The 15,435-nt window shown below is 47.5% G+C and overlaps 1 protein-coding gene across 6 annotated transcripts in view; it reads left to right on the top strand.

Moving 5' to 3' along the window:
• Window positions 1–116: 116 nt before the first annotated feature.
• LOC115184257 (huntingtin) overlaps window positions 117–15,435 on the top strand; it is a gene marked incomplete at its 5' end in the record, with an annotated part of 33,943 nt that continues 18,624 nt past the window's right edge. For all 6 annotated transcript variants that reach the window (XR_003874241.1, XR_003874243.1, XR_003874242.1 and 3 more), the window contains 11 exon segments: window positions 117–189; window positions 1,626–1,762; window positions 2,898–3,014; window positions 3,907–4,029; window positions 4,459–4,730; window positions 5,659–5,801; window positions 7,560–7,788; window positions 8,427–8,568; window positions 8,716–8,895; window positions 11,313–11,489; window positions 12,250–12,326. Coding sequence is in view for 2 of the 6 variants with exons in the window: in XM_029745293.1 (XP_029601153.1) it covers window positions 117–189; window positions 1,626–1,762; window positions 2,898–3,014; window positions 3,907–4,029; window positions 4,459–4,730; window positions 5,659–5,801; window positions 7,560–7,788; window positions 8,427–8,568; window positions 8,716–8,895; window positions 11,313–11,489; window positions 12,250–12,326 (1,670 nt within the window).

Here is a 15,435-nt window from a genome sequence, read left to right on the forward strand (position 1 = left end):
TCTCTCCTCTGTCTCTCTTTCTCTCGTCTCTGTCTCCTCTCAAGATTCGGAGCGATTGTCCCCAACATATTCTTCTTCCTGGTTCTGTTGTCGTACGAGCGGTACCACTCCAAACAATCATCAGCATCCCAAAGATCATTCAACTCTGTGATGGCATCATGGCTAGTGGGAGGAAGGCTGTCACTCATGGTAGGAACACACACAGAGCTATACACTGACCACATGCCCATGTTGTGTTATAGAATAATATGGATCCAGGACTCACTGGTTGATTATTATGTGTGGGTCTTTCTCCTCTGTCTCCTTGTCTGACTGGGTCTTTCCCTCCGTCTCCTTGTCTGACTGGGTCTTTCTCCTCCATCTTGTCTGACTGGGTCTTTCTCCTCCATCTTGTCTGACTGGGTCTTTCTCCTCTGTCTCCTTGTCTGACTGGGTCTTTCTCCTCCGTCTCCTTGTCTGACTGGGTCTTTCTCCTCCGTCTCCTTGTCTGACTGGGTCTTTCTCCTCCATCTTGTCTGACTGGGTCTTTCTCCTCTGTCTCCTTGTCTGACTGGGTCTTTCTCCTCTGTCTCCTTGTCTGACTGGGTCTTTCTCCTCTGTCTCCTTGTCTGACTGGGTCTTTCTCCTCCATCTGTCTGACTGGGTCTTTCTCCTCCCTCTTGTCTGACTGGGTCTTTCTCCTCTGTCTCCTTGTCTGACTGGGTCTTTCTCCTCCGTCTCCTTGTCTGACTGGGTCTTTCTCCTCCATCTTGTCTGACTGGGTCTTTCTCCTCCATCTTGTCTGACTGGGTCTTTCTCCTCCATCTTGTCTGACTGGGTCTTTCTCTGTCTCCTTGTCTGACTGGGTCTTTCTCCTCCATCTTGTCTGACTGGGTCTTTCTCCTCCATCTTGTCTGACTGGGTCTTTCTCCTCCATCTTGTCTGACTGGGTCTTTCTCCTCTGTCTCCTTGTCTGACTGGGTCTTTCTCCTCCGTCTCCTTGTCTGACTGGGTCTTTCTCCTCCGTCTCCTTGTCTGACTGGGTTCGTTCTTCTCCTCCATCTTGTCTGACTGGGTCTTTCTCCTCCGTCTCCTTGTCTGACTGGGTCTTTCTCCTCCATCTTGTCTGACTGGGTCTTTCTCCTCCATCTTGTCTGACTGGGTCTTTCTCCTCCATCTTGTCTGACTGGGTCTTTCTCCTCCATCTTGTCTGACTGGGTCTTTCTCCTCTGTCTCCTTGTCTGACTGGGTCTTTCTCCTCTGGCTCCTTGTCTGACTGGGTCTTTCTCCTCCGTCTCCTTGTCTGACTGGGTCTTTCTCCTCCATCTTGTCTGACTGGGTCTTTCTCCTCCATCTTGTCTGACTGGGTCTTTCTCTGTCTCCTTGTCTGACTGGGTCTTTCTCCTCCATCTTGTCTGACTGGGTCTTTCTCCTCCTTCTTGTCTGACTGGGTCTTTCTCCTCCGTCTCCTTGTCTGACTGGGTCTTTCTCCTCCATCTTGTCTGACTGGGTTTTTCTCCTCCATCTTGTCTGACTGGGTCTTTCTCCTCTGCCTCCTTGTCTGACTGGGTTTTTCTCCTCCATCTTGTCTGACTGGGTCTTTCTCCTCTGTCTCCTTGTCTGACTGGGTCTTTCTCCCCATACAGCCATCCCAGCCCTGCAGCCTATAGTCCATGACCTGTTTGTTCTGAGAGGCTCCAACAAGGCTGACGCTGGGAAGGAACTGGACACCCAGAAAGAGGTGGTGGTCTCCATGCTGCTGAGACTCATACAGTACCACCAGGTAAACACACTTTGGAACCATGAAACCTTGGTACTTTGGAACCATGAAACCTTGGTACTTTGGAATCATGAAACCTTGGTACTTTGGAACCTTGGTACTTTGGAACCTTGGTACTTTGGAACCATGGAACCTTGGTACTTTGGAACCATGGAACCTTGGAACCTTGGTACTTTGGAACCTTGGTACTTTGGAACCATGGAACCTTGGTACTTTGGAACCATGGAACCTTGGTACTTTGGAACCATGGAACCTTGGTACTTTGGAACCATGGAACCATAGTACTTTGGAACCATGGTAATTTGGAACCATGGAACCTTGGTACTTTGGAACCATGGAACCTTGGTACTTTGGAACCATGGAACCTTGGTACTTTGGAACCTTGGTACTTTGGAACCATGGAAACTTGGTACTTTGGAACCATGGAACCTTGGTACTTTGGAACCATGGAACCTTGGTACTTTGGAACCATGGAACCTTGGTACTTTGGAACCATGGTTCTTTGGAACCATGGAACCTTGCTACTTTGGAACCATGGAACCTTGCTACTTTGGAACCTTGGTACTTTGGAACCATGGAACTTTGGAACCATGGAACCTTGGTACTTTGGAATCATGAAACCTTGGTACTTTGGAACCTTGGTACTTTGGAACCTTGGTACTTTGGAACCTTGGTACTTTGGGACCTTGGTACTTTGGAACCATGAAACCGTGGTACTTTGGAACCATGAAACCGTGGTACTTTGGAACCATGAAACCTTGGTACTTTGGAATCTTGGTACTTTGGAATCTTGGTACTTTAGAATCTTGGTACTTTGGAACCTTGGTACTTTGGAACCTTGATACTTTGGAACCTTGGTACTTTGGAACCTTGATACTTTGGAACCTTGATACTTTGGAACCTTGGTACTTTGGGACCTTGGTACTTTGGAACCATGGAGCCGTGGTACTTTGGAACCATGAAACCGTGGTACTTTGGAACCTTGGTACTTTGGAACCTTTGTGCTTTGGAACCTTTGTGCTTTGGAATCTTGGTACTTTGGAATCTTGGTACTTTGTAACCATTAAATATTTGAACCATTACAACCATGTAACATTTTCACCTGTGTGACCTTTGACCCCTGTGCTTCTGCGTTTAGGTGCTGGAGATGTTCATCCTGGTCCTCCAGCAGTGTCACAAGGAGAACGAGGACAAGTGGAAGAGATTGTCCAGACAGATCGCTGACATCATACTGCCCATGATAGGAAAACAACAGGTACGAACACAGTGAGAGAGACGGAGAGCTTGTAAACTTATTTAAAATGATTCCTGCTCTGCCTGTTCCTATGGACTGTCAATCCCGTCCCAAACTTGACTCTAGAATTTCACTGAGGTAGTAACACAGGACCTGAGGTGATGTCGACCTGTAGTGTGTCACTGAGGTAGTAACACAGGACCTGAGGTGATGTCGACCTGTAGTGTCACTGAGGTAGTAACACAGGACCTGAGGTAATGTAGACCTGTAGTGTATCACTGAGGTAGTAACACAGGACCTGAGGTGATGTCGACCTGTAGTGTCACTGAGGTAGTAACACAGGACCTGAGGTAATGTAGACCTGTAGTGTATCACTGAGGTAGTAACACAGGACCTGAGGTAATGTAGACCTGTAGTGTATCACTGAGGTAGTAACACAGGACCTGTGGTGATGTCGACCTGTAGTGTCACTGAGGTAGTAACACAGGACCTGTGGTGATGTCGACCTGTAGTGTCACTGAGGTAGTAACACAGGACCTGAGGTAATGTAGACCTGTAGTGTATCACTGAGGTAGTAACACAGGACCTGTGGTGATGTCGGCCTGTCGTGTGTCACTGAGGTAGTAACACAGGACCTGAGGTAATGTAGACCTGTAGTGTATCACTGAGGTAGTAACACAGGACCTGAGGTGATGTCGACCTGTAGTGTCACTGAGGTAGTAACACAGGACCTGAGGTGATGTCGACCTGTAGTGTGTCACTGAGGTAGTAACACAGGACCTGTGGTGATGTCGGCCTGTCGTGTGTCACTGAGGTAGTAACACAGGACCTGAGGTGATGTCGACCTGTAGTGTCACTGAGGTAGTAACACAGGACCTGAGGTGATGTCAAGTGATTTCGTGTTGTGTCCTAGATGCACCTGGACTCCCCTGAGGCTCTGGGAGTGTTGAACACTCTGTTTGAGACGGTCGCCCCCTCCTCTCTCCGCCCGGTAGACATGCTGCTGAAGGGAATGTTCACTACACCTGCTACCATGGTGAGACACACGGAATTTGCGCTTTTGGATAATTCAATCGTTGCCAGGTCTTTACTGAGGCTAACTCTTTCTCTCCCTCCCTCCCTCCCTCCCCACTCCCTCCCTCCCTCCCCACTCCCCTCCCTCCCTACTCCCTCCCTCTCTCCTCCTCTCTCTCCCCCACTCCCTCCTCCTCTCTCTCCCTCTCTCCCCCACTCCCTCCCTCCCTCTCCCCCACTCCCTCCTCCTCTCTCTCCCTCCCTCCCTCCCCACTCCCTCCTCCTCTCTCTCCCTCCTCCTCTCTCTCCTTCCCTCCTTCCCTCCCTCCCTCCTCCTCTCTCTCCCCCCCACTACCCTCCTCCCCACTACCCTCCTCCCCACTACCCTCCTCTCCCTCCCTCCTTCCCTCCCTCCCCCACTCTCTCCTCCTCTCTCTCCCTCCCTCCCCAGGCTAATGTCAACACAGTTCAGTTGTGGGTATCAGGTGTCTTGGCTGTCCTCAGAGTCCTCATCTCTCAGTCCACTGAAGACATAGTCCTCTCTCGTGTCCACGAGCTCTCCCTCTCTCCTCTCCTCCTCTCCTGTCCCACCATCCGACATCTCCACGACGACAGCAGCCTCTCGTCGCCCCCGCAACCGCCTCTGGCGACCCCGGCAACTGTCGCCCCCGACAACCAGGAGGCCAACGGAGAGCGGGTGCTGCCGGAGGAGACCTTTGCCAGGTGAGTGCCGTATCGGGTCTTCACGGTTGCTCTGTGGTTATTATGGTTTCCCCCATGTACTCTCCCATCTACAGGTTCCTACTCCAGCTAGTAGGAGTGATATCTCCTCTCCTCTCTCCAGGTTCCTACTCCAGCTAGTAGGAGTGATGTCTCCTCTCCTCTCCTCTCTCCAGGTTCCTACTCCAGCTAGTAGGAGTGATGTCTCCTCTCCTCTCTCCAGGTTCCTACTCCAGCTAGTAGGAGTGATGTCTCCTCTCCTCTCCTCTCTCCAGGTTCCTACTCCAGCTAGTAGGAGTGATGTCTCCTCTCCTCTCCTCTCTCCAGGTTCCTACTCCAGCTAGTAGGAGTGATGTCTCCTCTCCTCTCCTCTCTCCAGGTTCCTACTCCAGCTAGTAGGAGTGATGTCTCCTCTCCTCTCCTCTCTCCAGGTTCCTACTCCAGCTAGTAGGAGTGATGTCTCCTCTCCTCTCCTCTCTCCAGGTTCCTACTCCAGCTAGTAGGAGTGATGTCTCCTCTCCTCTCCTCTCTCCAGGTTCCTACTCCAGCTAGTAGGAGTGATGTCTCCTCTCCTCTCTCCAGGTTCCTACTCCAGCTAGTAGGAGTGATGTCTCCTCTCCTCTCCTCTCTCCAGGTTCCTACTCCAGCTAGTAGGAGTGATGTCTCCTCTCCTCTCCTCTCTCCAGGTTCCTACTCCAGCTAGTAGGAGTGATGTCTCCTCTCCTCTCCTCTCTCCAGGTTCCTACTCCAGCTAGTAGGAGTGATGTCTCCTCTCCTCTCTCCAGGTTCCTACTCCAGCTAGTAGGAGTGATGTCTCCTCTCCTCTCCTCTCTCCAGGTTCCTACTCCAGCTAGTAGGAGTGATGTCTCCTCTCCTCTCTCCAGGTTCCTACTCCAGCTAGTAGGAGTGATATCTCCTCTCCTCTCTCCAGGTTCCTACTCCAGCTAGTAGGAGTGATGTTAGAGGACATCTCTACCAGACAGGTGAAGGTTGACATGACAGAACAGCAACACACGTTCTACTGTCAACAGCTGGGGACTCTGTTAATGTGTCTCATACACATCTTCAAGAGTGGTGAGTGGACAGATATACACATTTATATATATATTTATATATATATATATATATATATATACACACATACATTTAGATATACAGTGAGGGAAAAAGTATTTGATCCCCTGCTGATTTTGTACGTTTGCCCACTGACAAAGAAATTATCTGTCTATAATTTTAATGGTAGGTTTATTTGAACAGTGAGAGACAGAATAACAACAAAAAAACGCATGTCAAAAATGTTATAAATTGATTTGCATTTTAATGAGGGAAATAAGTATTTGACCCCTCTGCAAAACTTGACTTAGTACTTGGTGGCAAAACCCTTGTTGGCAATCACAGAGGTCAGATGTTTCTTGTAGTTGGCCACCAGGTTTGCACACATCTCAGGAGGGATTTTGTCCCACTCCTCTTTGCAGATCTTCTCCAAGTCATTAAGGTTTCGAGGCTGACGTTTGGCAACTCGAACCTTCAGCTCCCTCCACAGATTTTCTATGGGATTAAGGTCTGGAGACTGGCTAGGCCACTCCAGGACCTTAATGTGCTTCTTCTTGGCCATGTGTTTTGGGTCATTGTCATGTTGGAATACCCATCCACGACCCATTTTCAATGCCCTGGCTGAGGGAAGGAGGTTCTCACCCAAGATTTGACGGTACATGGCCCTGTCCATCGTCCCTTTGATGCGGTGAAGTTGTCCTGTCCCCTTAGCAGAAAAACACCCCCAAAGCATAATGTTTCCACCTCCATGTTTGACGGTGGGGATGGTGTTCTTGGGGTCATAGGCAGCATTCCTCCTCCTCCAAACACGGCGAGTTGAGTTGATGCCAAAGAGCTCCATTTTGGTGTCATCTGACCACAACACTTTCACCAGTTGTCCTCTGAATCATTCAGATGTTCATTGGCAAACTTCAGACGGGCCTGTATATGTATTCTTGAGCAGGGGGACCTTGCGGGCGCTGCAGGATTTCAGTCCTTCACGGCGTAGTGTGTTACCAATTGTTTTCTTGGTGACTATGGTCCCAGCTGCCTTGAGATCATTGACAAGATCCTCCCGTGTAGTTCTGGGCTGATTCCTCAACGTTCTCATGATCATTGCAACTCCACGAGGTGAGATCTTGCATGGAGCCCCAGGGCCGAGGGATATTGACAGTTCTTTTGTGTTTCTTCCATTTGCGAATAATCGCACCAAATGTTGTCACCTTCTCACCAAGCTGCTTGGCGATGGTCTTGTAGCCCATTCCAGCCTTGTGTAGGTCTACAATCTTGTCCCTGACATCCTTGGAGAGCTCTTTGGTCTTGGCCATGGTGGAGAGTTTGGAATCTGATTGATTGATTGCTTCTGTGGACAGGTGTCTTTTATACAGGTAACAAACTGAGATTAGGAGCACTCCCTTTAAGAGTGTGCTCCTAATCTCAGCTCGTTACCTGTATAAAAGACACCTGGGAGCCAGAAATCTTTCTGATTGAGAGGGGGTCAAATACTTATTTCCCTCATTAAAATGCAAATCATTTTATAAATTTTTTGACATGCGTTTTTCTGGTATTTTTTTGTTGTTATTCTGTCTCACTGTTCAAATAAACTTACCATTATAATTATAGACTGATCATTTCTTTGTCAGTGGGCAAACGTACAAAATCAGCAGGGGATCAAATACTTTTTTCTCTCACTGTATATATATGCCCACACATATTTATGAATGTTTAGAATGTTAGTATGAACTCTCTCGGCCCCCATCCCTCCCTCTCTTCCTCCCTCCCTCCCCTCTCTCTCTTCAGGCATGTTCCGTAGGATCACGGCAGCAGCCACCCGTCTCCTGAAGGGTGAGGCTGGTCTGGGTGGAGCTCCAGGGGTCAGTGGTGTGTTCTACCCCCTAGAGGGTCTTAATGCCATGGTGGGCTGCCTGGTGACCACACACCCCTCTCTGGTTCTGCTCTGGTGCCAAGTCCTCCTCATCATCAACTACACCAACTACAGCTGGTGGACAGAGGTACACCAGACACCCAGGTAGGTCTCTCTCTGAGGTACACCAGACACCCAGGTAGGTCTCTCTCTGAGGTACACCAGACACCCAGGTAGGTCTCTCTCTGAGGTACACCAGACACCCAGGTAGGTCTCTCTCTGAGGTACACCAGACACCCAGGTAGGTCTCTCTCTGAGGTACACCAGACACCCAGGTAGGTCTCTCTCTCTGAGGTACACCAGACACCCAGGTAGGTCTCTCTCTGAGGTACACCAGACACCCAGGTAGGTCTCTCTGAGGTACACCAGACACCCAGGTAGGTCTCTCTCTGAGGTACACCAGACACGCAGGTAGGTCTCTCTCTCTGAGGTACACCAGACACCCAGGTAGGTCTCTCTCTCTGAGGTACACCAGACACCCAGGTAGGTCTCTCTCTGAGGTACACCAGACACCCAGGTAGGTCTCTCTGAGGTACACCAGACACCCAGGTAGGTCTCTCTCTGAGGTACACCAGACACCCAGGTAGGTCTCTCTCTCTCTCTCTGTCTCTCACTCACACAGACATACAACCACAGACAGACGGACATGCATACACACACGGATGGAGGAACGGACAGACACACGGGGGCGAACACGCACCAAATCCTAAATGATTTGACTCTCCCTCCACCTCCCTCTGTAGGAGACAGAGTCTGTCCTGCACCAAGCTGCTGAGCCCTCATTCCTCAGGAGGGGTGGAGGAGGAGAGACCAGAGGCCAGGCTGGCCATGTGTAACAGAGAGATCGTACGCAGGGGAGGACTCATTCTCTTCTGTGACTACGTGGTGAGACTATAGGTCCCTATAAAGCATTATAACTGGGGAGCTATTAAGTGTTATAACTGCTGTGACTCTTTGTTTTTATTCTACCTTTCCAGAATGTTCCACTTGACTGCCTTCTCTTACCCATAATCCTCCTCTCTCCCTCTGTAGTGTCAGAACCTGCACGACTCGGAGCACCTGACCTGGCTGATCGTCAACCACGTCCGCGACCTCATCAACCTTTCCCATGAGCCTCCGGTGCAGGACTTCATCAGTGCCGTGCACCGCAACTCTGCCGCCTCGGGACTGTTTATACAGGCTATACAGTCACGCTGTGACAACCTCTCTACAGTTAGTACACACACACACACACACACACACACACACACACTCTCACACATACACACACACACACACGCACACTCTCTCACACACACTGTAGACTAATACAGAGTAGACGTGACAACCTCTCGACAGTACACACTCGTTTATTGCTCTGTTTATACAACGGGTGGGTCTAATCCTGAATGCTGATTGGTTAAAACCGCATTCCAGCCGGTGTCTCTTCCACAAGTTACTACCGGCTAAATCTATGTCGTTAAAATGCCTATTTACTCTGTTCCATCTGACTGCGCAATCCTCTGTCTCATCAGCCCAGCCAGGCAATGTATAAACTTGTTCTCCACTATAAAAAGCATCTAGACATTATCTGACATTTCTTTAAGACTAACATTTAGTTTTCAACAGTGGAGATTTGTATAAACCTGCTGTCTGTCCGACATTTACAACATTGTTTCAATATTCAAATTCAAATCTCCAGCTGTCCAATAGTATTGAACGTGTCGGGACGAGACAGACAGACAGACAGACAGGCAGGTTGTTTTTTTCAGCCAGTCTAAATCATGAATCAGCATCATGTTTATGGATATATACAAAGAAATATCAATTGAAAACCAAATGAAGTGCAGCTAGTTTGCAGTCTTTCCAGCTTCAGTTTGAAGTGATTTTGGTAGCTGTGTTGTTAGCTGTGTTGTTAGCTGTGTTGTTAGCTGTGTTGTTAGCTGTGTTGTTGGCTGTGTTGTTAGCTGTGTTGTTAGCTGTGTTGTTAGCTGTGTTGTTAGCTGTGTTGTTAGCTGTGTTGTTAGCTGTGTTGTTGGCTGTGTTGTTGGCTGTGTTGTTGGCTGTGTTGTTAGCTGTGTTGTTAGCTGTGTTGTTAGCTGTGTTGTTGGCTGTGTTGTTGGCTGTGTTGTTCGCTGTGTTGTTGGCTGTGTTGTTGGCTGTGTTGTTCGCTGTGTTGTTGGCTGTGTTGTTGGCTGTGTAGTTCGCTGTGTTGTTGGCTGTGTAGTTCACTGTGTTGTTGGCTGTGTTGTTAGCTGTGTTGTTGGCTGTGTTGTTGGCTGTGTTGTTGGCTGTGTTGTTGGCTGTGTTGTTAGCTGTGTAGTTCGCTGTGTTGTTGGCTAGCTCCTCTGAACAACAGTGTCCTGACGAGTGAGAACATGTTCTATCCCAGGAGAAATCACGCCTCATTAGCTCATTGTTATGGAAGTGTCCAACTAAATGTCACTAGAAAACAACTTTAAACAAATGTAAATGCAGCTACTGTTGTTATTCTGGCTGCACTGTTTGATGTGACTGTAAGTTAGCCGCAGTTGGTTAGCTAGCAAGCATGGAATAAGAACTTAGCCAGCCAGTACGGCAATAGAACATTTAGAACGAACGACTGGGTCTCTGGAAACTGAACGGACAGAATGAAGGACTGTCTCTGGAAACTGAACAGACAGAATGAACGACTGGGTCTCTGGAAACTGAACAGACAGAATGAACGACTGGGTCTCTGGAAACTGAACAGACAGAATGAAGGACTGGGTCTCTGGAAACTGAACAGACAGAATGAACGACTGTGTCTGGAAACTGAACAGACAGAATGAACGACTGTGTCTGGAAACTGAACAGACAGAATGAACGACTGTGTCTGGAAACTGAACAGACAGAATGAACGACTGTGTCTGGAAACTGAACGGACAGAATGAACGACTGTGTCTGGAAACTGAACAGACAGAATGAACGACTGTGTCTGGAAACTGAACAGACAGAATGAACGACTGGGTCTCTGGAAACTGAACAGACAGAATGAACGACTGGGTCTCTGGAAACTGAACAGACAGAATGAACGACTGGGTCTCTGGAAACTGAACAGACAGAATGAACGACTGGGTCTCTGGAAACTGAACAGACAGAATGAACGACTGGGTCTCTGGAAACTGAACAGACAGAATGAACGACTGGGTCTCTGGAAACTGAACAGACAGAATGAACGACTGGGTCTCTGAGAGGAAACTGAACAGACAGAATGAACGACTGTGTCTGGAAACTGAACAGACAGAATGAACGACTGGGTCTCTGAGAGGAAACTGAACGGACAGAACGACCAACCGGTTTGGGTAGTAACCCTAGATTTGTGTCAGGACTATATCTTGTGGAAGGATGTAATAATATGAATAAATTAAACAAAATATATTTTTTTATGAAACTATGGAAATCATTATTAGTAACGTGTTGTATAAAAGTGATAATGCTCCCTCTCCCTGTCTCTCTCTCTCTCTCTCTCTCTCTGTCTGTCTCTCTCTCTCTGTCTCGCTCTCCCTCTTTCTCTCTGTCTCTCTCTGTGTCTCTCTCTCTGTCTCTCTGTCTCTGTCTCGCTCTCTCCTCTCCCTCTCTCTCTCTCTGTCTCTCTCTCCTCTCCCTCTCTCTCTCTCTCCCCCCCATAGCCCACCATGTTGAAGAAGACTCTTCAGTGTCTAGAAGGGATTCACCTGTCCCAGTCTGGTTCTCTGTTGATGCTCTACGTAGACAAACTACTGAATACTCCTTTCAGAGTCCTGGCTCGTATGGTTGATACTCTGGCCTGCAGGAGGGTGGAAATGCTGCTGGCTGAAACACTACAGGTAGATATACAACAGTTTAATCCAGCTGAACATGTTCTCTCTGTTCCTCTATAGAACAGTTTAGTCCAGCTGAACATGTTCTCTCTGTTCCTCTATACAACAGTTTAATCCAGCTGAACATGTTCTCTCTGTTCCTCTATACAACAGTATAGTCCAGCTGAACATGTTCTCTCTGTTCCTCTATAGAACAGTTTAGTCCAGCTGAACATGTTCTCTCTGTTCCTCTATAGAACAGTATAGTCCAGCTGAACATGTTCTCTCTGTTCCTCTATACAACAGTTTAGTCCAGCTGAACATGTTCTCTCTGTTCCTCTATAGAACAGTTTAGTCCAGCTGAACATGTTCTCTCTGTTCCTCTATAGAACAGTATAGTCCAGCTGAACATGTTCTCTCTGTTCCTCTATAGAACAGTTTAGTCCAGCTGAACATGTTCTCTCTGTTCCTCTATAGAACAGTATAGTCCAGCTGAACATGTTCTCTCTGTTCCTCTATACAACAGTTTAGTCCAGCTGAACATGTTCTCTCTGTTCCTCTATACAACAGTTTAGTCCAGCTGAACATGTTCTCTCTGTTCCTCTATAGAACAGTTTAGTCCAGCTGAACATGTTCTCTCTCTGTTCCTCTATACAACAGTATAGTCCAGCTGAACATGTTCTCTCTGTTCCTCTATACAACAGTATAGTCCAGCTGAACATGTTCTCTCTGTTCCTCTATAGAACAGTTTAGTCCAGCTGAACATGTTCTCTCTGTTCCTCTATAGAACAGTTTAGTCCAGCTGCCGGTAGAGGAACTGGACAGAATCCAGGAATACCTTCAGATCAGTGGACTAGCTCAACGGTAACAATACCCCTCTCCTCTCTTCTCCTCTCCTCCTCTCTTCCCCTTCTCCCCTCTTCTCCTCTCCTCCTCTCTTCCCCCTCTCCTCTCTTCTTCTCTCCCCCTCTCATCTCCCCTCTCATTCTAGTCAAATGTACATTATCTTCTTGTTTTAATGATACACTACATGACCAAAAGTATGTGGACACCTGCTCGTCAAACATCTCATTCCAAAATCATGGGCATTAATATGGAGTTGGTCCCCCCCCTTTGCTGCTATAACAGCCTCCACTCTTCTGGGAAGTCATTAATATGGAGTTGGTCCCCCCCCTTTGCTGCTATAACAGCCTCCAATCTTCTGGGAAGTCATTAATATGGAGTTGGTCCCCCCCTTTGCTGCTATAACAGCCTCCACTCTTCTGGGAAGTCATTAATATGGAGTTGGTCCCCCCCTTTGCTGCTATAACAGCCTCCTCTCTTCTGGGAAGTCATTAATATGGAGTTGGTCCCCCCCTTTGCTGCTATAACAGCCTCCTCTCTTCTGGGAAGTCATTAATATGGAGTTGGTCCCCCCCCCCTTTGCTGCTATAACAGCCTCCTCTCTTCTGGGAAGTCATTAATATGGAGTTGGTCCCCCCCCTTTGCTGCTATAACAGCCTCCACTCTTCTGGGAAGGATTTCCACTAGATGTTGGAACATTGCTGTGGGAACTTGCTTCCATTCAGCCACAACAGCGTTAGTGAGGTCGGGCACTGATGTTGGGTGATTAGTCCAGGCTCGCAGTCGGTGTTCCAATTCATCACAAAGGTGATCGATGGGGTTGAGGTCAGGGCTCTGTGTAGGCCATTCAAGTTCTTCCACACCAATCTCAACAAACTATTTCTGTATTGACCTCACTTTGTACACGGAGGCATTGTCAGGCTGAAACAGGAAAGGGCCTTCCCCAAACTGTTGCCACAAAGTTGGAAGCACAGAATCGTCTAGAATGTCATTGTATGCTGTAGCGTTAAGATTTCCCTTCACTGGAACTAAGAGGCCCGAACCATGAAAAACAGCCCCAGACCATTATTCCTCCTCCACCAAACTTTACAGTTGGCACTATGCATTGGGGCAGGTAGCGTTCTCCTGGCATCCGCCAAACCCAGATTTATCCGTCGGACTGCCAGATGGTGAAGCGTGATTCATCACTCTAGAGAACGTGTTTCCACTGCTCCAGAGTCCAATGGCAGTGAACTTTACACCACTCCAGCCAACATTTAGCATTGCGCATGGTGATCTTAGGCTTGTGTGCTGCTGCTCGGCCATGGAAACCCATTTCATGAAGCTCCCAACAAACAGTTATTGTGCTGAAGTTGCTTCCGGAGTCAGTTTGGAACTCGATAGTGATTGTTGCTACGCGCTTCAGCAATCAGCGGTCCCGTTCTGTGAGCTTGTGTGGCCTACCACTTTGCGGCTGAGCCGTTGTTGCTCCTAGACGTTTCCACTTCACAATAACAGCACTTACAGTTGACCGGGGGAAGCTCTAGCACGGCAGAAATTTGACAAACTGACTTGTTGGAAAGGTGGCATCCTATGACAGTGCCACATTGAAAGTCACTGAGCTCTTCAGTAAGGCCATTCTCCTGCCAATGTTTGTCTATGGAGATTGCATGGCTGTGTGCCTTATTTTATACACCTGTCAGCAGCAGGTGTGGCTGAAATAGCCGAAGCCACTATTTTGAAGGGGTGTCCATACTGCTGTATATATAGTGTATGAAGGGGTGTCCATACTGCTGTATATATAGTGTATGAAGGGGTGTCCACATACTGCTGTATATATATAGTGTATGAAGGGGTGTCCAACATACTGCTGTATATATAGTGTATGAAGGGGTGTCCAACATACTGCTGTATATATAGTGCATGAAGGGGTGTCCATACTGCTGTATATATAGTGTATGAAGGGGTGTCCATACTGCTGTATATATAGAGTATGAAGGGGTGTCCACATACTGCTGTATATATAGTGTATGAAGGGGTGTCCACATACTGCTGTATATATAGTGGATGAAGGGGTGTCCATACTGCTGTATATATAGTGTATGAAGGGGTGTCCATACTGCTGTATATATAGTGTATGAAGGGGTGTCCATACTGCTGTATATATAGTGTATGAAGGGGTGTCCATACTGCTGTATATATAGTGTATGAAGGGGTGTCCATACTGCTGTATATATAGTGTATGAAGGGGTGTCCATACTGCTGTATATATAGTGTATGAAGGGGTGTCCATACTGCTGCTGTATATATAGTGTATGAAGGGGTGTCCATACTGCTGTATATATATATAGTGTATGAAGGGGTGTCCATACTGCTGTATATATAGTGTATGAAGGGGTGTCCATACTGCTGTATATATAGTGTGTGAAGGGGTGTCCACATACTGCTGTATATATAGTGTATGAAGGGGTGTCCATACTGCTGTATATATAGTGTGTGAAGGGGTGTCCATACTGCTGTATATATAGTGTATGAAGGGGTGTCCATACTGCTGTATATATAGTGTATGAAGGGGTGTCCATACTGCTGTATATATAGTGTATGAAGGGGTGTCCATACTGCTGTATATATAGTGTATGAAGGGGTGTCCATACTGCTGTATATATAGTGTATGAAGGGGTGTCCATACTGCTGTATATATAGTGTATGAAGGGGTGTCCATACTGCTGCTGTATATATAGTGTATGAAGGGGTGTCCATACTGCTGTATATATATATAGTGTATGAAGGGGTGTCCATACTGCTGTATATATAGTGTGTGAAGGGGTGTCCATACCGCTGTATATATAGTGTATGAAGGGGTGTCCATACCGCTGTGTATATATAGTGTGTGAAGGGGTGTCCATACTGCTGTATATATATATAGTGTATGAAGGGGTGTCCATACTGCTGTATATATAGTGTGTGAAGGGGTGTCCATACTGCTGCTGTATATATAGTGTATGAAGGGGTGTCCATACTGCTGTATATATAGTGTATGAAGGGGTGTCCATACTGCTGTATATATAGTGTATGAAGGGGTGTCCATACTGCTGTATATATAGTGTATGAAGGGGTGTCCATACTGCTGTATATATAGTGTATGAAGGGG

This window comes from Salmo trutta, unplaced genomic scaffold (genome assembly GCF_901001165.1).
Source record: "Salmo trutta unplaced genomic scaffold, fSalTru1.1, whole genome shotgun sequence".
NCBI classification, from domain to species: Eukaryota; Metazoa; Chordata; class Actinopteri; order Salmoniformes; family Salmonidae; genus Salmo; species Salmo trutta.